Source organism: Ornithorhynchus anatinus, chromosome 20 (genome assembly GCF_004115215.2).
Source record: "Ornithorhynchus anatinus isolate Pmale09 chromosome 20, mOrnAna1.pri.v4, whole genome shotgun sequence".
Classification (NCBI taxonomy): Eukaryota; Metazoa; Chordata; class Mammalia; order Monotremata; family Ornithorhynchidae; genus Ornithorhynchus; species Ornithorhynchus anatinus.
This window is the reverse complement of record NC_041747.1, coordinates 8,271,699-8,297,105: the sequence shown is the minus strand read 5'-3', so window position 1 is coordinate 8,297,105 and position 25,407 is coordinate 8,271,699. Positions and strand designations below refer to the sequence as shown.

Here is a 25,407-nt window from a genome sequence, read left to right as displayed (position 1 = left end):
ATGAAAATGTCCCAGAAACAGGAAAAACTACAGCGATATAGAATAGGTGAGAGGTCAAGGCTTCCCCTCTACACTGTGAGCTCTTTGTGGGCAGCGAATGTGTTGTTATATTGTACTCTCCCAAGTGCTTAGTACAGCGGCTTGCACACAGTCAATGCTCAATAAACATGGCTGAATGAAATATGATTGAATGCTAGGGACTTAGATTTGGGAATGACTCTTGAGCCTGCCTTGGTAGCACCTACTGCCCATGACGGAAAACTTCAATGTTGGTGATTTGCTCCCGGGTATAGCACTGTCGGGAATCATGCGAATAGTGTGCCCTTCAGCCTTCTTCCCTCCCATTTTAATACAGAATATTTTAGCTACCATTTATCCATTTCTTTCCCTGTCACAGAGTAAATGGTCTCCACTGTACCCCTCAGGGTCATGGCTGTGAATCTTAAAGCTCTTTGAAGCATGCACTGGCTGAATAAACAAATTTATATATGTCAGCAAATATAGAAAAATGCTAATTAGCAAGTTTTAACCAATTTTTGAACACATGATTTTGAGAATACGACTCATTTAATTACTGGCACATTTCCAACAGGTTACTAATTTTCTGCTGTGAATCAAATTATTTTCAAATACTGTACTTATTAATTGCAGCCCTTCACCCTTGGCAAAAAATGCCCCATTGATCTGCAGAGCCTAAGGCATGAAACTACTCTTAAATTTATTCTGAACACAGCATTGTATCTAAGCATTTGGGAGTGTGCAAGAGAGCTAATCGCCCTCAAGGGGCTTATAGTCTATCGGGGAAGACAACACAAGGAGTACATTACAGGTAGGGATAATCAGTGGAGTAGAAATATGTGCAAGTGCCAAGGCCGGGCTAGTTGATGTGCAAATGTTGAAGTGGCAAGGTTGAAGAAGAGGAGGCATCATTAATCATGGAAGACCTCCTGAAGTGGCTATGATTTCAGAAGGGGCTTGAAAATAGGGAGAGCAGTTGCCTACAGGATGTGAATGGGGAGAGAGTTCTAGATAGAAGGGAGGGAGTGAGCAAGAGATTGTCTACACGCCAGGGTGTAGTGGGAGAGGAACAAGGTACACACTAGCACAGTTTTGGGTTATTCTCACTTGCACCTCAATTGTTCAGAAAACAGAGTTCAAGTATATAACTTTCGAAGCCTAGATTATCTAGTGAATTTGTCGTTATGGGAAAGGGGTGTGTCTGCTAATTCTACTGTATTACAAGTCTCCCAAGTGCTTAGTGCAATGCTCTGCACATAGTAAGTGCTCAATAAATAGCATTGATTGTAGTACTGGCCACAGATTTGAAAACAGCACTGTTTCTTCAGCCATCATAGTTCACTCAATCTCCCCACATTTCCTTCAAAAATCTTTAAAAAGCTAAAACCAAGTAAGAACATTCCATCTAACAGAGTTTCAAAACTGCTGTGAACAGAATAAATTAAACACATAAGCAGAGCGCTTCCTGAGAAGCAGCATAGCCTAGTGGACAGAGCACAGGCCTGGGAGTCAGAAGGACCTGGATTCTAATCCCTGCTCTGTCACTTGTCTGCTATGTGATCTTGGGCAAGTCACTTTACTTCTCTCTGCCTCAGTTACCTCCTCTGTAAAATGGGGATGTACACCGTTAGTCCCAAGTGAGACAGGGACTGTGTCCAACCTGATTACCCCATTACTTAGTACAGTGCCTGGCATATAGTAAGTGCTTAACAAATACAATAAAAAACCAAAACAAACCCTGGGATTATTTAAAACAATCATCTGCAGGCAATATGAAATGACAGTAAAATTCAGTTTCTTTACTGGAAATGTTGCTCTTTTCTTAAATAAAATGGTCTGGGGAAAAAAAGGAGCAACACTTGCAAAGTAGCAACACAAGGTTAGTTGCCTTAAGAAAAGGTGAGGGAAAGGAAGAACGAAGAAGAAAACCAAAGCTGCATCCAACATACCTTATTGATCTTCTCTTTTGGATGTGTCAGGAGATTAGGGAAGTGAGACAGAACATCACAGTTGAGAACAACCTGTGTCTGCTCATCTGTACCAGTGACTATGTTACCTACTGCTCTCAGAGCTGCTGTCTGGAATTGGAAAAAAAAAGCATTGTTCAGTCAATATTACTACTGAGACACTTCACTTCCACTCTGTCTCACCTCCTGGAAGATGGAAATGGGGCTGAGAGCTCCAGAGGAATAGTCCAAACACTTTTGTATGTACTATTCACTTCTGAATTTTACAAATGAAGGGTTAGATTGAGGAAAGAACTAAAATCCAATGCTTATATGGAGCAATGACAAAAACAATCAAATAGTGAATGAAAAGACTGGTTTGCACAGCCGGTTCAAATCTAAAATGCTATTGTCTTCTACTGTTTAGATCTGTATTCCTTCTCACTTCCAACTCCACAAAACCCACTGCAGTAATTCACTGCCTACAAAGAGGTTATATGATCTGAATCTATGATCAAAGCCAATCTTCCTCGAGCCTCCTGGACTATAACCTTTAACTGGTGTTCTAAATCCACTAGTGGTCTTTGATTTCTTATCTTCTCATTCAGTAATTGGGAAAATGATGGAGAGCCTAATCTCTCTCAAAAAGGATACAGTGTCGAAGTGCACATTTAACAAAAATGAAATCAGTCTTATATTAAGGTTTTGGTTATTCAGAGAGTCTTCTTTATCTGTTTCTATAAAATTTGTTAACATTTCCCAGGGTATTTCTTTTACACTAAACTCCGTTAATTACCTATCACAGCAACTTTCAGGAACCAAATCGCAGAAATTGGAAGAGAAAATTGCATTGTACAAGCAGAAATTTTAAAAGGCCACAGCAAGATCTGGGTTTTCCGAAAAGACTCCCTTTCATTTCATATTAGTATTCATTTTTTTAGTTATCGGTTACTTACATTCACAAACCAAAACCTTCCTTCCAAAATGTTCAAGTGTGCTGGTCTAAGTCACTTTTAGGACAGCACGCCACATTCTCTACCCATGTAGTAGCCTAATGTCATTCACCTATGAAGCTTAAAAACCTTTCCTACCTTTCTCTACAACCTTAATGAAGAGATTATTACACAGCGAAATTGGGAATTTTCACCTTTAGAAACATCTCAATAATTCAGTGAACTTTATTTCATTTAAGGAGATCCTCCTTAAGCAAATGCAAAAATTGCTTAGGGTTTTTATAAACCTGAAGGCTCTAGGAACACAAAGTTCCTAAGAACTGAAAATGGCAATTCAAGGAAAACAATAAAATTGTGGATCCTAATGGAAAAGAAGTTAGGAAGGCACCAAAGGAAAAAAAAATTGAAGAGGAAATAAAAAGATTATTAGAGACAATATTAAGATAAGGAACAAATAGACACAAATAAAGTCTTAATGTAAGATAAATAAAAATTGGAACGAATATTTTGAAAGTACAAGGGAAAACCCAGGACAAATAATTAACATTTTACAATGGTAAAATTATGGTAAATATAATCCAAATTTTTTTTAAATAGTCTTCCAAAATATGAAAGGGAAATGGTTAAAAACAAGTCTCCAAATGTACTGCTTCCAGATTTTAAAAAGTTTTAATATCAATCTGTCCTTTTTGTTCCAAGAGGATACTCCTACTTTGTATATGTGACCAATAATCACTTCCTCGTTATGCAACCCGACAAGTTGTTATTTCTCTAATGGACTGATCAATATAAAGGTTCACAAACAAAACTTACTTGCACTTTAACCTCCTGATGGCTTAGTAGGGGCACAAGAAAAGGTACAACTCCTGAATCGATCACCATCTGTATTTGTTCATTTCCTCCATCTGTTAGGTATGACAGAGCCCAAACGGTGTCCACAAGGATCTACCAAAAAGAAGAACAGGCAATTTGCTAACTGACGAAGTTGCCAAACACAACATGGTTTTAGTACTAAGATGTGAATGTTCCATTACCTGTGATATGTATCACTAACCAGGAGTGCCTTGCCTCATCGGCCACCCTCCTCTCTTCCCATTCCTTTTCAGTGCCCTAGTGCTCACAGGCACAACATCCTCATTTTGGATTAAGAAGGGAAGTAACATGGCCTGGTGGAAAGAGCACAGGCCTGGGAGTTCAAGTCCCAGTTCCACCACTTCTCTGCTGTAAAACCTTGGCCAAGTCACTCAACTTCTCTGTGCCTCAGTTACCTCATCTGTAAAATGGGGATTAAGATTGTGAGCCCTAGGTCAGGCATGGACTTGGTTGTACAGGGCCAGGCACATAATAAGCAGTTAACAAATACCCCTAAAAAAGGGTTAAAGCTCCCCCTATAAATTTACTTCTTGTCAAGTAGTCATCCCATTTATAATAATAATTATGGCATTTATTATTTATTATGTGCCAAACACTAGAGTAGAAGTGATTGGAATTCAACACCTACCCCACATGGGGCTCAAAATCTTGTCCCCAGCTGTTACATAATCCCCTCAAAAAACTGATGTCTAGAGAGGCCGAGTAACCTAGCAGGCCAGTAGCAGAGGTGGAACCCAAACCCAAGTCTCCCAACCACCAGCCCCATGCTCTTTCCACTAGGTCACACTAGCTCCCTTTACTTTCTATAGGAATGGGTCTTTAGTGAAAACAGGCTCCGCTGATTCCTGGGGCTGTTAGTCACTCACTTCCCCACTTGAGTTTCCCAGCAAATGTAAAGTCCCCTCAAAGTAGGAACCAGGTTATTGAGAAAGGTGCTGCAGGATAAAGTGATGTCCTTTTGCCTGGATGTTGAATCCACATAGAGACCGATATATGAGAGGAGTGGACCATTTACCTGCCCTATACATTACCCCTATAGGGTTGCTTCTCCAGAACGTCGCAGTGGCTGCTTTTCCCTCTGGAGTGGGTGGAGATGGGTGGGTCCAAGGAGTGTTGGGGACCCTTGCCCCTTTCATAACGGAAAAGAATGCTCTCGACTAAACACGGAGCTCAGATCTATTTAGAAATAGTCCATCCTATTAAAGTAGAGGTCCCAGGAGACAGACAGATGCTTTGTTTAACTTGATCTCCTTAGGGAGATCTAAGTAGTGTAGAATGGCTCTTCTAATACCTAAAGTTGGTGGGGGGGCAGGGAGGAGAGGAGCGACTTTTTCCAAGAATTGAGGAAGGGGGAGGGAAAGTTTATCTAAGCCTAGATGTACATGGAGTTTGATCGTGTCTGTTGTAATTCTGGTGAAGTGGATGAAGGAGGGGTACTTAACATGCTTGGTGAGTACCATCACCAAAAATAGGACGTTCGGTGAAGAACTTCTGTGGGTGGACGGAAGGAGAGGATTAGCAAGGCATGAATTTAGGCCAAAGCCTCTTTTGGACCGAATGAATTCACTCTCTGATGGATTACAAGGGTGTACCGAGGGGTCGATTACATTACGGAGGCACAAGAACAAATTCTGAGGGGTATCCTGATAAGACGGCTGGCTTTCTGGCCAGAAGATTTTAAGTACTCCATCGGGGCATGCCCAGTCTAGTTGTTTCTACTAGGTCAGGACGGAGTCGGCAAGCATGAATGTTTGTGGTCTTGGGTGCAGGACTGGGCCCTAGCTGTGTCAGGTCTTCAATGTCACAGAGTTGCCTGGAAGCCATTCCTGTGTGGACTGGAAAGGAGATACTAGAATCACATGCTGGAAAATAGCAGAAAAGATAGAAGAGTGAGCATGAACCTTCCCTTCACCTTCTAATGGAGTGTTATATGTGTGTTACTGTTGCCACAGCATGGAGAAAATGAATGAAGTCATCTTGGGGTTATCTCCTGAGTGAAAGTATCGATTTCAGAGCCCCCCACCTGTCAAATATGCTCTGAGATGATGTATTCGGGATGAGGGACCATAACTTGACAATGTGGCTTGTTTGCCAATGATTCCCTCTCTTCATTAAGTGAGTGAGGGTCACACCCCACTATCCACCATACAGTTCCAAATTTGAAGGGCTTTTCTCCATCAATCAGTGGTATTTACTAAGCACCTACTGGATGCAAAGCACTGAACTAAGTGCTTGGGAGAGTACAGAACAACAGAGTTGGTAGACATGTTCCTTGCCCACAACAATCTTTACTTGCAAAAGACCTTTGAGTGGTTTCCACTCTGAGTAATGTAATGTAGTCCGACTGTCTGGATTAATATGGTCTTCTGATTGATCCCCTCCAGGAAATAATCCGAAGTGTTCCTATTAGATGCCGAGGAGTTACTAGCAGGGCCTAGACCTAGACTTCTCTGTGTCTAAGTCACCCAGATGAACTTCCCACACCACCAGGGATGAGTGTCATTTGTTAGATTGCCTGAGGCCTGATTCCATTGTCCCTTCAGTGCTATTTTGATGTGTATCTGAAGCTGGCCCCAGAAAGGATATTGACTGTGGCCACCATGAGGCTGAGAAGAAGGGATTCCCTTTTGTGACTGGTTGTCAATTTTGAAGGCCCCTATGGAGTTGCATATGGATACAGGACATCTCATACTCTTCTGCTACATATGAATGTCAAATACTCAGGCACTCAGGGCAGCACCTAAAAGTCCAGAGGCTGTGAAAAGAAGTTAGTCTCAACTTCAGTAGGTTGCATTTGAACTCTGTTGGAGCAGGAGGAAATTCACTCTAGGTATCTCAATCAAGTGATGGTGTTACTGTGTGCAGAGCACTGAACTAAGTGCTTGGGAGAGTACAACAGAGTTGGTACACATGATCCTTGCTACGACAGCTTTAGATTTTAGAAGCCATCTCTCCGGAGTGAAACTACCTGGTACTTTTTAAATTCTCAAAGAGCAGATGTTAATCGAAAAGGAGAGGGAATTAAATTAGAGGTAGAATTTGCCCATCTGGCATTTGGGAAGAGATTTGCGAAAGCTCAGTAGTGGAACTGCTTGGAGAGAGATGGTTCCTCATCATTTATAGCATTTGTTTCTGGAATTTGACCACACATACCAGGTCAATGGCTAGGTAAGGAAGACAGAAAGGGAGAAGGGAGCTCCACTATCAATCTCCTATATAACTACTTGAGATGGATAAGAGCAGCAGAGAAAAAACATCAGAAGAATCAAAAAAGGGAGAAGTTCACATGCCACTGTACTTCAGGAGTGAGGGACCCACTGTATGCAGGGCGAAGCAGAGGAACATCACAAACCATGATGTTGGAGCCCTAAGAGGCAGAAGGGGTAGGAGGGGTTGCCCCTTGAAATTACCCTTGCTTTAGCGGGGGATAGGAGGAAGATGCACTATACTCCTAGTGGGACATGGTCCATTTCCAATTTCCACCTGTATCAATTAATTGTATTTCAATCAATCATATTTATTGAGTGCTTACTGTGTGACATGCACAGTATTAAGTGCTTGGGAAAATACAGTAATAATATAACGGCTGGTAGATACATTCCCTGCCCACAAGCCTACAGTCTGGATGGGGGCCTGTATACTTTTCCCAGTGTTCAGTACAATGTCCTGTACACAGTAGGCACTTAATATTATTATTACTACTACTCTGCCCTCTTTTCCAGGCTGGGCTGCTTATCTGGTGCATCAAATCAGTCTTGAAGGGGCAGTACGGAGAGTTTTACTGCACAGCAACAGAAGGAAAATGAGATGGTAGAGTACTAGTCAAACTCTGACCCTCATCAGCTAAAAATAGGACTACAAAAATTTCAGACCACAATCTCTTCATGGTCTTCTGCAGAGATGGCAAATGTTTAATCTCGGTTTCCTCAGTATCTGAGGTGAATGTTCATTTTGGGGTCTTCTATCCTCCAAATCCGCCAGGAAATATAAATATTGTAACTGGGACACACTTTGTAGCTTCTGTGCAATGTCATGCAAACATTTTGAGATAAGGTAAAGAAAATGGGATTCATTATTATCCAAAGAACAGTTGTCCACCTAAAGATTCCCCTGTATTCCATGTTCTTCTTTTCCTGCTCTGTTTCTGTTATAAGTTAACATATTCATTGGCTAGTTCACATTTTAAACTAAATTTACTTTTTTTAAATTAAGAACCTAATGTTAAAGGACAATACCCTGACCTAGTAAATGCTTTAGTTATAGAATGGACACCCTTCCAAAAGAAAGGAAAAAAAAAACCAAAAAAAAACCCATCCACCCTGAAACCCCAGTCAAATTTTTACTTTACTTACATTTATATCTGTGTGATATATGAGGACACATAATGCTGGCAAAATCTGAGAAAATAAGATACAAGATACATCAACTCTAGTGGTATTCACATCCCTTATTAAAAGTAACAATTGCCAAGTTAAAAGAAACAACAACACAAAAAAACCCCAACAAAAACAGTTCAGACTACCAAAGCAGCCAACAACTAACAAATGGAGATTTTATAATCCCCATTAGTCTATGAGAACAAAACATCATTCACCTAGTTAAAATGCAAAGTTCTGATTCGGTCAGAATTTCCAATGGTTGGAGATATAATCTATCTCACGGAAAAAGAAGTAAGAATTTTTGAAAAGAGAAACTGGACTTCATGGCAAATATGGCAGTGGGAGGATGACATAGAAGATGAGAGAATCAACCTTATGAAAACCTTAATATATAATTAGCCTCTGAACACCTTAAGAGGAAATAAAATGTCATCATAAAGCCTCATTTGCTTGGAAAATTGCCTTCAAAAAACATGTCATTGTGACATGAAGTCATGCACACTCAGTTCTCCTGAAATGCGGGCACTACATCCCCAACAAATCCAGGGCTAAGAAAAATGCATACCAAAGTACGCATGCCTTGACCAGAGCCACATGCATGCACATAAGCGTCTCTTCCAACAGCCCTTTGTGTTCTATACAGACAAAGGCACACCAGAATAGTCCCTGGTTCCCTAAGAGTATTTCATCCAAAGCAGGCATTTTGGAAAAAACAATCCAAAAAAATAAACATAAACTGTGTATCCCAATAACGTCTTGCTCTTTGAAGTCTGGTAATCCTAATCTTGCCCATCTTTCTTTTAAGGACAAGAACCGTGTTGGGGACATCAACAGCTGTGGCAAGAGAAACCACCATCTGCCCAAGGGAGTATGAGGAATAGAAGGTAAGAGACCTAGTCAGTGAGGGATAAAGCTACTGGGAACCCAGTTCTCTAGCTCTCTCCAGCTGCCATACCACACTAAGGAGAGGCACACTCCCTGGTTTTCCTGCTGTTTCTCCAGGGAGCACCCCAGAATAAATTTGAAGTTTCATAAACTCTTCTGCACAATGCACAGATTTCTAAGTCAACATCCTTGCAGTACTAATATGATAATGATAAATATATAAATTGATTATTTTGAAACCAAGCTACAGTAAACAGCACATTTCTCAAGGATGTAATTATTTTACATTTCAGTTAAATATTCACTTTTCCTTGATTTAAAAAATGGTTTAAAAATCTAAGAATTAATTATTCAACTTATGGTTCTAATTTTTTTAACTGATCATTAATTGTATAATGCACCACAGACGAATTATAGTTGATGCATAATCTACATGCACCCATGTGGAAACTTTAGTTTAACATCTGACTAGAAATGACAGTTCAAGATTCTGCTGATGCATACCTATATTAAATCTGAATAAGTAGCAGTACAGTAGTCCCTTTATTGCCTGCAGCTGGGATCCAGAGAGTGCACTCATTACTAGCAAAGTCAGCTTTGGGAACTCTTGTTTCAATGGGCATTCGGGGGATGGAGTCCCATCCCCTCCACTAAACACTTTGTGCCTCGCCTCCTCCACTATCCCCTCATGCCCCCAACTGCCCGCCCCCCAAAATTCCCAAGAACCAGGTAGAGACATTCTTGAAAACTCAAGGTACAAACGATATTCTCATGAGACTGTGCAGTTGTCAGATATTATAGCTACTGTTCTGATAATGGGCTACTGTGAGATTAGAATTTCCTTGAAATTCATGCTGCTTGCATTGAGCTGGCTCAGGGGAGCACAGGACCTGGGCAAGCCATTACTGAGACCTCACCCTCACAGAACTCTCCCTTCCTTCATGATAGGCCTTTTCTCCCTCTAAGCTGCTTGTACACATACTGGCCAAGAAGTAGCAGGGGCAGAGCAGGTCCTGCCGCCTCAGGGTTCGGGTGGAGGTCAGGGAGAAGACATGGAAGGAAAGGTAGGTCCTGAAAAACCAAATCACAGTGGCTAAAGTACAGGACCCCACAGTGCCACGATAGTATAATTCTGTAGGAGTTTGTTTTAAAAGTCTTTTACACTTTTTTAATTGTTTTCTTAAACTGTTGGCATGCAAATTCTCTCCAAGACTTATCAAATGTTGGGATTAAAGAGAGAAGGGGTAAATATATTAAAAATGTAATTTAAAGCTTATAGTTTACTCTCTATCCTTACTATATTCAGTGTTTGCTCAGGTGGTACAAAATTTAAAATGTAATTTAGAACTTATAGTTTACTTTCTGTCCTTACTATATTCAGTATTTTCTCAGGTGGTACAAAACTCCTGATTTTGAATTCTTATAGGCACCGACCGATTAGTGTGATCATATTACAGTCAGCATACTTTCTGCTATAGCACATCAATACATGCATTAATCCATCTCCTAGCCAAATGCAGCCTAAAGAATAAAGATAAGGAATAAATACCATCTGACCATAGTTCTTTATTTACCTCCTGAACTGTCTCCATAGGCGGTGGGGGGTCCTTATTCCTGCAGAGATTTACAATGACCCATGTGACGTTCCGAAGAAAGGTGATGGGAATGGAGGGATTGATGAAGGACAGAAGAGGTTTGACAACTCCCAGTGATATGACATAATCTCTACATTGAGGACCATCACCTACAGAAATGAAAATTGTTTTTTTAAAAAAAAATTACATTCAAGATGGAAAACTCTGAAATGTATGCAATGGCTTATGTCGGGACATTGATATTCTATGTTTCCTCACCATTAATCTCTGAACAGTACAAATAACGGCAGGTGACTTTTTTCTTTCTCTCTCTTTTTTTTTTTTGGAGGGGTGTTGGGGAGAAGGTGAGGAAGGAGAGAGAACATAATTTTCCCTTCCAGATCTCAGAACAGATAAACTTCACAGCAATTTGTCAAAAGTGCTATCAATACATATTTGGAAAGAAGATGAAGTTAGCACACATTAAATTTAGAGGAAACATAGTCTGTAATGGTAATGCTAATGTTGAAAAAACCAGATTATAAAGGCCCTAATGGTCCCGGCTTTAAAGTCCCTATACTTCTTCTAACTGAGATGCTGCTTACCTATAATATTTCCCAAGGCCCATACTGCTTGCTCACAGACATTCTGATGCGGTGAACGGAGAAGCCGCAAAAAAAGAGGTACTGCATCTAAAATTTAAAAAAATTAGATTCACATTTTACACACACCAGAAAACTGCATCCAAGAGTCCAGGCTGAAGAGATTACTTAAAAGCAAGTACAGAACTACAAATTTTTTCTATCTTGAAAAGAATGGGTTTAAATATTTTTCAAAGGTGAAAATAATTTACGGTCCCTGAAACAAAGCAGACAGGCTGGCACTGCGTTAGTGTCCTCTCACTGAGATAAGTCTGTATACATCTCTCCTACTGCGACTGGCTAGTAAGCCTCAATCTTATGATATAAAATCCCTTATATTTACTCTACATATCAATTTGTGTTTAGAGATGTAGGAAAATCTCTCCCCCCGACCCCTAAAGCCTTAATGAAGGCACATCTCCTCCAAGAGGTCTTCTTAACTAAGCCCTCCCTTCCTCTTTTCCCACTCCCTTCTGCATCACTCCCTTATTCATTACCCCTCCCAGCCCCACAAGCACTTATGTACATACCTGTAATTTATTTATTCACGTTAATGTATGTCTCCCTCTATAGACTGTAAGCTCATTGTGGGCAGGGTCTGTGTCTTTTTATTGTTTTAGTGTACCATCCCAAGCACTTAATACAGTGCTTTGCACACAGTAAGCGCTCAATAAATACAACTGAATGTCAGAGAAAAAATAATATTTCTCTCTACATTGTAAACTTCTTGTGGACAATGTCAATTTTGTGCATACAGTATTCCTAATGGCCTCTACAGTTCTCTGCACTAAGGAGGTGCTGGACAACTGTTAATGGTAAGAATATAACAATGATAGTGATTTAAGCATGATTCAGGAAATCACTTCTGAACAAAAGGCTTAACTGAGGGTAAATTATCAGAGGAAGTTATCTTTTGAATAGTAATACCTGCTAGGGTTACTTGGAATGTAATCTACTTAGCCTAATGAGAAACTATGTCTAAGATGATCTTCAATAATGACAAGTCACAATCATCTGCTGTTCAAAGCCTGCAAAATGAATATCCAGCAACATTTCACTTCACCTCCAATCAGCCACACTTACCCTAAAAATGAGGGAATTGGATTTACTTACTAGACTGTACCACAGCTTGAGTCTGTGCAGAGGTGCCTGATGCTATGTTAGTCAGTGCCCATGCAGCTTCAAATTGTAATGAAGGGCTGTAAATACACAAAAGACCCCACGTTAAAACACTGAGTAATATTTAAATTTACATTTAAAAACGTCTTTCTTTACTGGAGTCTATTCATCATCAGTGTGCAGAGCACTGTACTAACCGGTTGGGAGAGTAAAATACAGAGTTAGTAGACACGTTCCCTGCCCATCATGAGCTTACAGTCTAAGAGGGGTCTATTTCTTATTAAAAAAAAAACCTTAATTTAAAAAAAAATTTCCTATAAATTTTGGCCCAGACCTAGAGAACCTAACATCTGCTATCCAGAAGTTTAAACAATTGGCCACTGATAACTTGGCCAGCCAACCTCTCCACCGGTAGGTCTTCACTTGCCTAGGTGGTACTGATGGAGAAATATTCTGCTTGGGCATTACTGGCCTTGCCCAGTCCACTAAAAAAAACATAATTCAGGCCGGCGTCTAGTTAGGGTGAGCAGGGGTTGGCCCTGATTGTGTTGCAGCCCCTGCCAAACAGTAACACAGATCAGATTCTCTTCTCTAAGATGTAATCTTGAAAGGTAAAAGGAAGTTCAGAACCGAAATGCAGGTGCTTTCTTCAGTTGGTTTACCTTAGGTAATTTGGCCTACGTTTTCTAACTTGGTCTGTGTTGGGCTGGGAAAGTAAACTAGCTATAGCCAGGCCCGTTGTGATTTTTTTTTTTCCACTTTGCCTTTTTGGCCAGATCACTAACATGCAGGCTTGGGTTGGTGAGAGATATATATGTAAGATGTAGCATTTTATTGTAGGTGGGTCAACAGAAAAACCTTCAGCTTCTCAACTTGGGTTCTCCTAGCTTGAAATGTCTGTCAGAGCAGGGGCCCTTACAGTCTCAGCAAATCTCTATAGAGAGGGGAAAGGCCCAGTTAAAAGAGAAGCAGATTCACATGACTGTTGCTGGCATATTTTCTAGGGAATGCTACCTAAGCAAGCAAGCAAGCCAAACAGATCTCCAATTACTTGCTCTTTCTGTGGACGATGTGAACCTAAGTGGATGAACATAACTGTTTTTGGATTTTATCATTAGGAATTTAAAAAAATAATACTAACTCAATTCACAATGACCTGAAGAAAATGTTAGGACCTCCTGCGCATAAAGAGCAGAGCAGTGTTCATGCTCTAAGGCTATGAAAGAGCTCAAAGGGGAAGGGGCAGGCAGGAGTGGAAAGGAGGGCTTACTTAACTCCCTCTCAGGAGTTGTTTGTTTTTCTCCTCCTGAGAAGGGTTCTGGGGAGGAGTACAAAAGAGAAACCCAGAGTGGAGTCAGCTCTATAAGTGATAAATCAGGTAATAATAATTATTGTGGTATCTGTTAAGTGCTTACTGCCTGTCAAGCACTGTTCTTAAGTGCTGGGGTAGATTACAAGCTAATCAGGTTGGCCGCAGTCCCTGTCCCACAGGGGGCTCACAGACTAAGTAGATGGGAGAACAGGTATTGAATCCCCATTTTGCAGATGAGGAAACTGAGGCACAGAAGTGAAGTGATGTCCCCAAGGTCACATAGCAAGCAAGTGGCAGAGCTGGGATTGGAACCTAGACTCCCGGGCCTATGCTATTTCCAATAGGCCATAGGATGGAGTGTTCATGCATGAACCACATGAAGTTGCAGCTCAGGGAACTGCTACAGGGCTCACCTGTAAAGGCCGTGGCATCAAAGCATCTCTAATGGGGTATGAGATCAAAATATCCAAGAGGTTGAGCCAAGCAGCCATCAGGTCCATTCATAGAAAGATTGGAGAGGGTAGTCAATGAAGACAAAGGGGTTTTGTTTTCATACCCACTATATAGTGCCCTAGCTTCTGACTGGTGTGAAGTATTTTACCTCATCCCAGGGAATGAGGTCAAAAGACAGTGAGACAGGAATCAAAAGGGAGAGACCTCAAAAAATGGGGGAAAAGAGGAGGCTTAAAAGGATGGAATTGCAGGGGAAAAGGGGTTCAAGAGAAAAGGTAGGGGACTCCAGGAAGAAAAAGTACAACATTTAGCAAAATATGTGGTTCCCTGGATCTTAATATTTAAAAATATTTATGAACTCCAGACCCTGTCACTGAACTGTACTGCAATACAGTTTTTTCTTTCGACACCATCATGGTCTAGGGAGGTTGGTCTTGTGAAAGGAACATGGGGGATGGGAGCCAGGAGACCTGGGTTTTAGTCTCTGCTCTGCCTCTGGCCTGCTGCGGTCAATCAGTGTTATTTACAGAGCGCTTTCCGTGCTGAGCACTGTACTCAGCACCTGAGAAAGTCACAATCTCTATAAGATTCCGTTTCCTCATCTGTAAAATAGGGACTATAATCCCTGACTCACAGGGATGTTCCAAAGATCAATGTGACAGCAGTTTGGCAAAATAAAATTTCAGTACAGGAAATAAGGAATTACTACTATTGTGCACTTTTCTAAGCCTTACTGGAGTCTGAAACTTAAACCTTTATAATGAGCAAAAAGTAGCTCTTTAAAAATTTAACAGTATTTCAAGTGTATGCTGGTATTCTTAATCATTGGTGCTACTAGGTTCTACATCTTATCAAAACCACAGACAGTATCTTTTTGTCACTTCTAAGCAGGAGGTGCATATTCTTTCTCCTTGTCCAGTGAAATATGGTGTTGCTCCAGAGACCTAGGGCCCAAATCCTGCTCAAATATATCAAGAGGCTCAGTTGATCTCCTGAACACATTCCTAGTGTAAGTGGGAGTGACTTAATTCTGGAAGCTGCTCAGCCTGCATCTGACGTGGCTAATCTATATTTAGTCTGATAAGCAACTTCTAAGATGTCTCTAAAACATCCATTTCTTTTTAAAATATTAAAGAATAATTCAAATTAGTGAGGGCATGAACTATGAGGATACCTAGTAGATTCGTTCAAGGACAAAACATTAAAAGTTTACAAGACGACACAGGGACCTTTTCAAAAGCAGTGAAACTTCCCACAAAAACACATGACTACAGCAACTATTCTTCCCAAAGGAAAGCATTAAACCTAAAAGAAAAGGAGTTTGGGAAAAAGATCAAAGTGTTCACTGACAAAATCCTTAAGTTTTAATACACTCAAGAAAAGACAAATGACAATTCAAATAGATCTACTTACTTATCATCCCTTTCTAGGCATTTCACTAGGATTGGTAAAATGCCAGATTTTATTAAGTCATCAATTGGGGGATTTCTGTCACTGGATAATAGTTTTCTGAGGAAAAAAAAAGAGACAAGAAGTTATTTTGACAACATCCAAATATGAACAAAAGAATGCAGGGCCATTGCCTGTATTGAAATTTGATAGGTAAGTCCTTGCCTCCCTTCAGATAAATCAATTTTACCTTGCAGCTTGGACAGCACTCAGCTGGATCACTGGGTTGTCACTTGTGGCATTCTACAATATCAAAAGGTAAATGTCAGGAATTCAGGGAGCATTTAAGGTCCAATTTTTTAAATAAAAATGTTAAAAACCAATGACATACCTGCAATATAGCTTCTAGTGTTACATTTTGCTTAAAAAGAAAAAGAGATAGTTCAGCAACAAAACATGGCAAAAATTACATCGTCTAAGAAAAACATTCTATTTTGTTAACTTTCAATTAGTGCCCATGATTTCTATGTTAGGCTGTGGTCTCATACTAAAATTAAAGTCTTAACTTACTGCTTTGAAATCAGCATCAACATCAGAATCTTCTAAACTTTCTTCTTGAGGGACATTCCTCTTTTTCAATAGATGTTCATCTCTTTTGTTCTGAAAGGTAATGCGGACATTGTTTACCACCCACAAAAGTTACTGCTACTTCAATATATAGTTAACTATCCAAAATAAACCTGTCCCTTATCATTGGTACAAAGCATCATTAAAATAGAGAATTAATTCCTTCAGATCATGATAAGATAGCAACAAATCAAGTCGATTTGATTGTGTGGGTTGTACACTGGTGACAAAATCTCATTTTGGTTAGCAAAAATCCAACAGCTTTTAGTTTTAAGTGTCAAGATACTGTACAAAGCACACAGCAGGCACACAGAGTGTAACCGGAATCCTCTACTTAAGAAACGAATGCTCATATTTTAACCTAGTCAAGCAGTGAAAACTAAAACGTTGGGAAACAAAACTGTATCTAAAGACTCATACGTTATCTAGATTATATCACTTTTAATTCTGTTTTACATGTTTAAACCAGATGCTTACATGACCTATGTGTCTAGTAACTTTGTTACACTGTACTCTCCCAAGCACTCAGTACAGTGCTCAGCATGCAATAGGTGCTCAATAAATGAGTGACAGATCTATATTCTGGTCACTGTAACATTTTGTTTCCATTTACACCCCAGTCCACTGCTTTATTTAGTAGGTATCAATCAGTGGTATTTACTGAGGGTTTACCGTGTGCAGAGCACTGTCCTAAGTGCTTGGGAGAGTACGGTACAACACAGTTGATAGATACATTCCCTGCCCATGACAAGTTTATAGTCTGGAGCAGGGAGACAGCCCAAAGGGTATCGTCCAAGTGCAGAGATGACACATAAGGGAGATGGGGTCAAGGAAAAGAGGGCTTAATCAGGGAAGGCCTCTTGGAGGAGATGTGACCTTAATAAGGCTAGTACTTATTACAATTAAAGCACTCAATCAGCTCACCCCACCCTACCTAGCCTCACTAATCTCCTGCCTACAACCCAGCCTGCACACTCCGCTCTTCTATAGCCAGTTTACTCACTGTTTCCCGATCTTATCTAGAGCATCGCTGACCCCTTTCCCACATCACTGCCCTAGCCTGGAACGTCCCCCCGCGTCCATAGATGCCAGACGACCACCACTCTCTCCACCTTCAAAACATTATTAAGGTCACATCTCCTCCAAGGGGCCTTCCCTGATTAAGCCCTCTTTTCCCCAGCTCACTCTCCCTCCTGTGTCATCTATGCACCTCAATCTGTGACCTTTGGACACTTGATATTCTCCCCACCCCCAACTCCAGAGCACTTTTATACATATCTTTAAAATATATATTATGAATTATTCATAAATGTCTGTCTCCCCCTCTAGATTTTAAGCTTGTATGGGCAATGGATTTGTCTAATTGTTGTACTGTACTCTCCCTAGCACTTATGAAAGTGCTCTGAACATAATAGGTGTTCAATAAATGACTAATCAAGAAGGCAATTTTAAATTGGAAGCTTTAGCATTAAAGAATCTCAAAATATTTTCAGTCCTCTATCAAGCCTTTGCTCCTAAATTAAATCAGTACTCAAATGTAATTATTTAGGTTCTTTTTCCTGGTCTTAGCTTGCATGGTGCACCTGTTGTAAAAAAAAAGTTAGAGTGGAGAGGTTGGAGGAGGAAGGGAAAAAAAAATATCACAAAAAAGAGTGGTGTCAGAACCTCTGATGGCTGAGAACCCCTGATGGAATGCAATTCACATGTGAAATTGTTAGAAATAATTCAAAAGATTGTGGTAAAAATGCACCTTTGTACAAATCTTAAACTTTTACAAATATCACAGCACCTTAGATTCTAGCACATACTTTAACAACAACAACAAAAACCCAACCAAAAAAAAAAAAAAAAAAGCAACCAAAACAACACTCTCAGATTTTCTACATGATTGGGAATGAGCCTAGTTTGTATAACCGGGAACAGCTAGAGCTGATTTCTTATCTATTCCTTGGCTGTGACAATGATCCTCTGGGCCCCACCACGAATCAGTCATTATCACCAATAACATTTATAAGCACTACTGTGTGCACAGCACTCCATTAAGCACTTAGGAGTGCACAAGAATTGGCAGACAGCTTTCTGGCCCTAAAGGAACTAGGGGAAGAGACAGACAAGACAAACTAGATTTCTCTTTCATAAGGGGCTAGTTCTTGTTCTGTCCCTTTCTGGCTTCCCTCTTCTATTTTCCTCTGGTGGCTTACTTCTGCTGCTGCTGTTTGTCTATGAACCCAAGTGTTGTATATACCCCAGAGAATGCCTGCGGTTCTGTTCCCCTGAAAGCATCCCCCATCATACTCCAGCCCAAGGTCGGTTGTGTGTGTATCTCTTTCTCTCTCTCTCTCTCTCTCCCCATCTCTCTTCTGTTGTCCCTGAATGTTCTGTATGTCTTGTTAGGTGAGACCAGGTTGGTTCAGACACCCCTTCTGAAAGGTACCTGGGGCAGAAGAACAAGGATCTAAACTGGTGGGGGACAGAGGAAAGGGGGATAAATGGGAGAGGGAAGCAGAGATACAAGGCAGGAGTCAGGCCAAGGTAGGGGGCACTGTCAAAGGCCCCAATATACTGCTTTCCTCTTCCTCCTCTCAGGCTGATGTCCAGTTCTTTGCCCAGTGTTACCAGTTTTCAGGAAAGCGAACAACTCAGCCAATCTTCTGCAGCAACGCTGACAATACAGGGGGAGATTTTCCTTCTAATTCCTTTCAGATTTCCAAAATCTAGAAACATTATCTAAATGGCCAATGGCAGCTAACGAGATTGGTGAGAGGAAGGAAAGCCATACATTTTCCTCCCTTTCAGGGTCAATTCATTTCTGTTTCCACTGTCTCTTCCTTCCTGGTCAGTAAGAGGACCATCTCTGAGGCATGGCCCCATTGACCCCCTCTTCCATACTGCCCATGATTTTGTGACTATCCCAGGGTCTTCCACAAAATTACCTTTTAAACTCAAAAAAAAAAAAAAAAAAAAAAAATCCACACCTTCCCTAAAATCAGTATTCGTCGATTAGAAAGTTCACTGAATCCATTTTCCATCCTTCTTATTCAAACCATTTTCTCTTAACTCCTTCCTCAACAAAAGCTTCAACTTCCAAATCCCTCTCAGGATAGCACCGTGGCTCACTGGAAAGAGCACGGGCTTTGGAGTCAGAGGTCATGGGTTCAAACCCCGGCTCTGCCACTTGCCAGCTGTGTGACTTTGGGCAAGTCACTTAACTTCTCGGTGCCTCAGTTCCCTCATCTGTAAAATGGGGATTAAGACTGTGAGCCCCACGTGGGACAACCTGATTCCCCTGTGTCTACCCCAGCACTTAGAACAGTGCTCGGCACATAGTAAGCGCTTAACAAATACCAACATCATCATCATCACCCTAAAATAATTTAAATCTGAAGTGACAAAGCTGCAAGCAATGTGCAAACTACAGTGGAAACAAAGTCAGAAATCGCAGCTTTAAGAGAATCATTTGAAAGGAACTGTCAACTATCACAATTTCCTTGATATTTAATTCCCAGTCTGATACCCAATTCTTTGAAAAGGTTCTATTAGCAATTATCATTTGGAGAAGAGGATAAACAGATCACCACTTAGTTCAGAGGAAGCTAAACTGTGGCTGATTGCTTCTGGCCAGATTTCACATTTACCCAACACAAAAGGCTTTTTCCAAGTGTGGTTTGCACCTCTTAATCTTGTATCATTCCAAAATAACTCTGACCCCACCAACCATTTTAAGTCCCTAAGAGGGGATGTTACTGATAAAGGAGTGAATTTAGGTAGTAGCAGCAGTGAGATGGGATGGAGTTGGCCACAGTCACTCTTCTTATTTCTTAAGGAACAGGAGAGACTGGTGGTGGGAGGCCAAAATGGAAGAGATCCAAAGCTATGCTGCATGCCACCAAACCCAGCAATCGTATTTACTGAGTGCTTACTGTGTGCAGAACACTGTACAAAGTGTTTATCCGCAATCTATCAATCAGTGGTATTTATCAAGCAGTTACTGTGTATAGTGTACTGTCCTAAATGCTTGGGAGGGCACAATACTACAGAGCAGGTAGGCAGAATCCCTGCCCACAAAGGAGCTTTCAGACTAGAGGGGGAGACAGACATTAAAGTAAATTACAGACGGTACCTTCACAAGGGCTGTGGGACGAGTGAATATCAAAGTACTTAAGGGGTACAGACCTAAGTGCAAAGTACACGCCATCACCATACCACTTCTAAAAACAAAGACACCTCCAGACACATCACAGACAAAAAGAACCCTGAAGAGATGGCAATATTTCAATATTTTACTTAACACACCCTTTATTGCTGAAGGTGAGGCTTTAGAACATCATCCAACACATGCAGACAAGAGTAAGCTCGTTCTCTAGACTGCAATCTCGTTGTGGGCAGGAAACGATTCTGTTTATTGTTGTACTGTACTCTCCCAAGCGCTGAGTACAGTGCTCTTCACACAGTAAGTGCTCAATAAATACAATGGAACAAATTTGAGAAACAGCATGGCTAGTGGATAGAGGCATGGGCCTGGGAATCAGAAAGACCTGAGCTCTAATCCCGTCTTCACCATATATCTGCAGTGTGACTCTGGGCAAATCACTTACTTAACTTCTCTGTGCCTCAATTCCCTCATCTGTGAAATGGGGATTAAGACTGTGCGCTCCATGCGGAACACAGACTGTGTCCAACCTGATTAGACTGTACCTACCCCAGCACTTAGAATAGTGCCTGGCACATGGTAAATGCCATGAAAAAAACCCAAAACAAAGCAAAACAAACTACTGGGGAAGTCACTGCAGCACGGCCAGAAAAAATGACCAAAGCATCTGAGCCTGATGGCGTATCTGGTGAGATCTATAAACTTGGAGGCAGCCTGCTTAAACACTTAAAATATGGAGCACTGATGAGATGCAACCATCATCTCCTTGTGCAAGAAGAAATGCAAAGGATCAAATTGCAACAATTATTGAAGCAGCTCCACCTCCCAGCAGGATCCCAGCCTGGGTACCCCTTGATTAGCATGGAAAAATGCTGTCGACCAAACACTATTGGAATCCTGATGAGGTTTCAGTTCCTGCATGATTTTTACCACCCAGATACAAGAAAACTGCAAGGAAGAACATCCAAACCTCTACATGGTTTCCATAGATCTTGAGAAAGCAGTTGAGACAAAATCTGGACACTGGAAATTAATCTGTAAATTTGGCTGCCTGGAACGTTTCATCAAGGTTCTGAGACTACTTCATTTTGGCTTGATTGGCTATGTCAGAGCTGGGGGGTGGGTACCCTGTCTGATCCATTCCTCATCACCAAGCAGGCTAGGCTGGTGGGCTGGAACAAGTGACCTAGTGAGGCAAAGTCACGCTGCTTACCTGTACCCCAAGATAACCCCTTCCTGCCAGGCCCAATCTCTCCTGCTCATGCTCACTCGCATATGATCTCCAACTCATGCCAGACGGGGAAAGCAAAAGTGGACTGCTTTGCCATGCCCAGAGGAACGCTCTCCATCTCTCAAGCAAGACTTTCACTTGTGGTTCCTTGCTCTCACTTCTCGCGCCTCCAACCTGCATGTTGATGCCCTTGATCTTGAAGAACTCGCTACCTCTTCAAATCCTCCAGACCATGGTGCTCTCCAGCCTCGAAACACTTTTGAAAACACAGCTCCTCCTTCGCAGCAGGATTTTGGTGGCGGAAGTGTGGGGGCTCTGGACTGCAGCAGAAAGCAGGAGGCACCGGGGGTGGGGTGGCGGGGAGGTAGGGGCGGAGGACCATGCCACACCCAAGGTGTCAGTAGTTAAGCTCCCCTTTCCTGAAGCAGTGAACAAACCTATCATGGGGGACAGTGCTGCAGCCACTGATGTCATTGCTGAAATCTGGTCTCAGACTTCTTCAATGGTCTCCAGGGTCAGTAAGCTTTGCCTCCTAAGATACCTTATGCATTCATTAAATCCTTGCTTACAGACTGAATTGTGAATTTTCAGAAAGATGTCAGCTATGAGCAATCAAATCACTTAGGAGACATATTTTTCTGGGATGATCTCTGGTGAGTCTCAACTTTCCCCTACTACACTGCTATGCTGGGCTTTTGGATTCTCATCTATTGCACTGGAACCCTTGACTCATATCAACTATCATTTTTAAAATGGAAATTATACTTTAGTATCACAAGTATTTAACTTGATTAAACATAATTCTGTCTATAGGGTCCAAAGTTATCTTCCTTGCATTTTTTGTGATTCAATATTGTAGGATGATTCTTTCAATTAATTTTCCTGCAGATTAACAAAAAAAGAATTTTCCTGGGACTATTTTCTCAGATTTACTCCATTTATACAGCAATGCCCCTTCCACAGTTTTAGATCTTTGTGTCTGATAAGAAGTCTAAATACTATTTAGACGATCTTACTGTTTCAGTCTCTTCTTCTGGATAAACCACACATATACTAAATTTTATGGGTTTTGCTTCTTGTTCCTCTATCAACTTTTACAATTTGCATCATGTTAAACTCCTATTCATGCCTAGGGAGATACTGCTATCAAAGGAAACCTAGAATTAGAACTGATAAGCATTCATATCACTTACAAGTTGTTGACCTGTACACTATACTTGGTAAAGATGAAGAAGTCAGGAGAGATGTTTAACAACGACTAAGTGCAGCACAACATGTGAATAACACAGTTTCTGCTCTTGTGGAAGTCACATTCCAAAAATACTGGCCGCTATGGATATACAGCAAATGGGGTAAAAATACATTAGTGAGAGAGGGGAGGGAGAAGATGCCTTTTGAAATGGAGTTATTTCATTTAATTTGGTTTTAAGACAACTACACTAGCCGGTTGTAGATGTTCCAAGGCAGGATTCCAGGAATGAGTCAATTCAAAGGAGGCTAAGATACTATTTAAAGCACATAAGGCCCACAGACAGAATGAATGGAAACAGGTGGGGGCAAAAAAGGGAATCAAGGTCAGGGTGGTAGAATCTAAAAGGTAAATTTAAATTCGACTCCAAAGAGAGCCAAATGAAAAAACTGAAGAGCAGGAGAAAAAATGGGATCGGTCCAAGGGAGGGGAGAATGGCAACAGAGGACAAGTTGAGCAGAGGTACTTTGAACAGCTGTAATCAATGATGAGCCCTTCCTGGCCTCTGGATGATGACCTTAAGCTCCCTCTCAGGGAGGCTAAATAACTAGGCTGCTACAGTAACGACTTGGGGGGGGGGGGGGGGGGAAATCAGGTGCCTGTGATTCAGTCTTTGTAGTCTACAGTTTGAGGAATAGCTGCTGCACATTCAAAATAATGCCATCCATGGTTGCGGCCTTCCTGTAGGTCCTGTACACTGCAGCAATTTGGAACATTATTATACTTCCCCGTCAAAATCAATCAATGAATGGAATTTATTGAGCACTTATGTGCTCAGTACAGTAATAATAATAATAATGTTGGTATTGGAGAAGCAGCGTGGCTCAGTGGAAAGAGCACGGGCTTTGGAGTCAGGGCTCATGAGTTCGAATCCCAGCTCTGCCACTTGTCGGCTGTGTGACTGTGGGCAAGTCACTTAACTTCTCTGTGCCTCAGTTCCCTCATCTGTAAAATGGGGATTAAGACTGTGAGCCCCATGTGGGACAACCTGATTCCCCTCTGTCTACCCCAGCGCTTAGAACAGTGCTCGGCACATAGTAAGCGCTTAACAAATACCAACATTATTATTATTATTATTATAAGCACTTACTATGTGCTGAGGACTGTTCTAAGCGCTGGGGTAGATACAACGTAATCAGGTTGTCCCATGTGGGGCTCACAGTCTTAATCCCCATTTTACGGATGAGGTAACTGAGGCACCGAAAAGTTAAGTGACTTGTCCAAAGTCACACAGCTGAGAGAGCTGGCATTGGAACCCATGTCCTCTGACTCTTAAGTACTCCTCTGAGTACTAAGCGCTTGAGAGAATACAATAGAACAGAACTGGTAGACACATTCCTTACTCACACAGAGCTTATAGTCTAAAAAGGACTCATGCAAATACTCTGAGTGTTTCATGTGATGACTGCAATTCACTCCCTCTAGTTCTCTCACAAGAGTCCTGAATTCAAGGGCCATTTTACAGTTTCAAATCCCACAAAGAAAATGTGCTTGATAACCAGATGTAACAGTGATTTTTCTACCATTTGGTATTCATCACCATCGATACTTATCGAGCACTGTTCAAGAAGCTTGGTATAGAGTCACATTCCCTGCTATCAAGCTACTTACCATCTAATCCAGGTAACAGAATTTGTTCATGACCTGAGTAGGACAAAACAAACAAGTCCAATAACGAAAAATACCCATATAGAAAACTAGTCACTTTTTGGGCTTCAATGTTTTATGCGGTACTTGAAAACCTACTCTATAACTCCTACCAGTGTACACTGTTTTAGGGGGTAGGATCCTCCTATGGCTGATAGTTCCTGACCATCAAAGACTTTAAAACAGAAAATAACAAGGATGGAGAAAAGGGAATGGCATATATCAAAGTGTCAGTTTTCTCAAAAACATGATACTGTCTGTAATCAGAGGGTGTTTGCTTTTTTTTAAATGGTGAATTTAGGAAGTCAAACATGGAGATGGTTACAAGCACTATTTCTATGAAAAAAAGAAACAGCAGTGCTGCCTACCTATGTGACCAGTGAAATACCAGCAGACCTTCTCTAAAGTTCACTACTCCTTTATTTCTCATATAGGAGAGAAGTAAGTAGGATGATACTTATTTTCCAGAATATCTTGAGTCTTTTGAGGAAGACAATAGTGTTTTTTCACTGATAGGAGAAGTCATGTCCTGTGAGATTTGCTGAGACTACTTAATGCCAATTTCTCTAATTTTGCTTTTCATAGATATGAGATATGGCAATGCAATTATCCTCATTTTAATGATAGAAAATAAGGAATAGAGACTAATTTGCCTTGGCCAGAGAAAGGAATCCATGTCAGATTAGGCATTCCTAAAATTTTCTCTTGACATTTTACTATTCCATAAATTTCTGGTTATGCATTACAAACCATCCCAGCATTTGTTAAAATTCTAAGATAAATATTTTGGAGAATGTGAAAAAGACTCTTCTAAACAATCTTAAGAGGTATGGAGTAAACACCTCAAGTATTTTCTTTACCTCAAATTCATAAGCTGTACTTCAAGAATTTGGGGTGAGATGATCAATTAGGAAATAGTTTCTAAAAGTTTGTACTGTTGTGCCAACCAACATCCTTTGCT

The 25,407-nt window shown here is 41.0% G+C and overlaps 2 protein-coding genes across 8 annotated transcripts in view; one reads left to right on the top strand and one right to left on the bottom strand.

The window, feature by feature from the left end:
* Positions 1 to 11,131, top strand: part of ARL11 (ADP ribosylation factor like GTPase 11) — an 84,884-nt gene extending 73,753 nt beyond the window's left edge. For all 4 annotated transcript variants that reach the window (XR_003753891.2, XR_003753888.2, XR_003753887.2 and 1 more), the window contains 2 exons: positions 8,975 to 9,053; positions 10,649 to 11,131. The gene's annotated coding sequence lies outside the window, so the exon portion shown is untranslated. The remainder of the gene's footprint in view (positions 1 to 8,974; positions 9,054 to 10,648) is intronic.
* Positions 1 to 25,407, bottom strand: part of KPNA3 (karyopherin subunit alpha 3) — a 55,143-nt gene that overhangs the window by 8,856 nt on the left and 20,880 nt on the right. For all 4 annotated transcript variants that reach the window (XM_029048005.2, XM_007668594.4, XM_016227641.3 and 1 more), the window contains exons 3-12: positions 16,113 to 16,202; positions 15,934 to 15,963; positions 15,793 to 15,845; positions 15,567 to 15,662; positions 12,383 to 12,468; positions 11,234 to 11,320; positions 10,629 to 10,798; positions 8,143 to 8,187; positions 3,731 to 3,862; positions 1,968 to 2,096 (exon numbers count right to left, since the gene is read on the bottom strand). In XM_029048005.2, the coding sequence (XP_028903838.1) occupies positions 1,968 to 2,096; positions 3,731 to 3,862; positions 8,143 to 8,187; positions 10,629 to 10,798; positions 11,234 to 11,320; positions 12,383 to 12,468; positions 15,567 to 15,662; positions 15,793 to 15,845; positions 15,934 to 15,963; positions 16,113 to 16,202 (918 nt within the window). The remainder of the gene's footprint in view (positions 1 to 1,967; positions 2,097 to 3,730; positions 3,863 to 8,142; positions 8,188 to 10,628; positions 10,799 to 11,233; positions 11,321 to 12,382; positions 12,469 to 15,566; positions 15,663 to 15,792; positions 15,846 to 15,933; positions 15,964 to 16,112; positions 16,203 to 25,407) is intronic.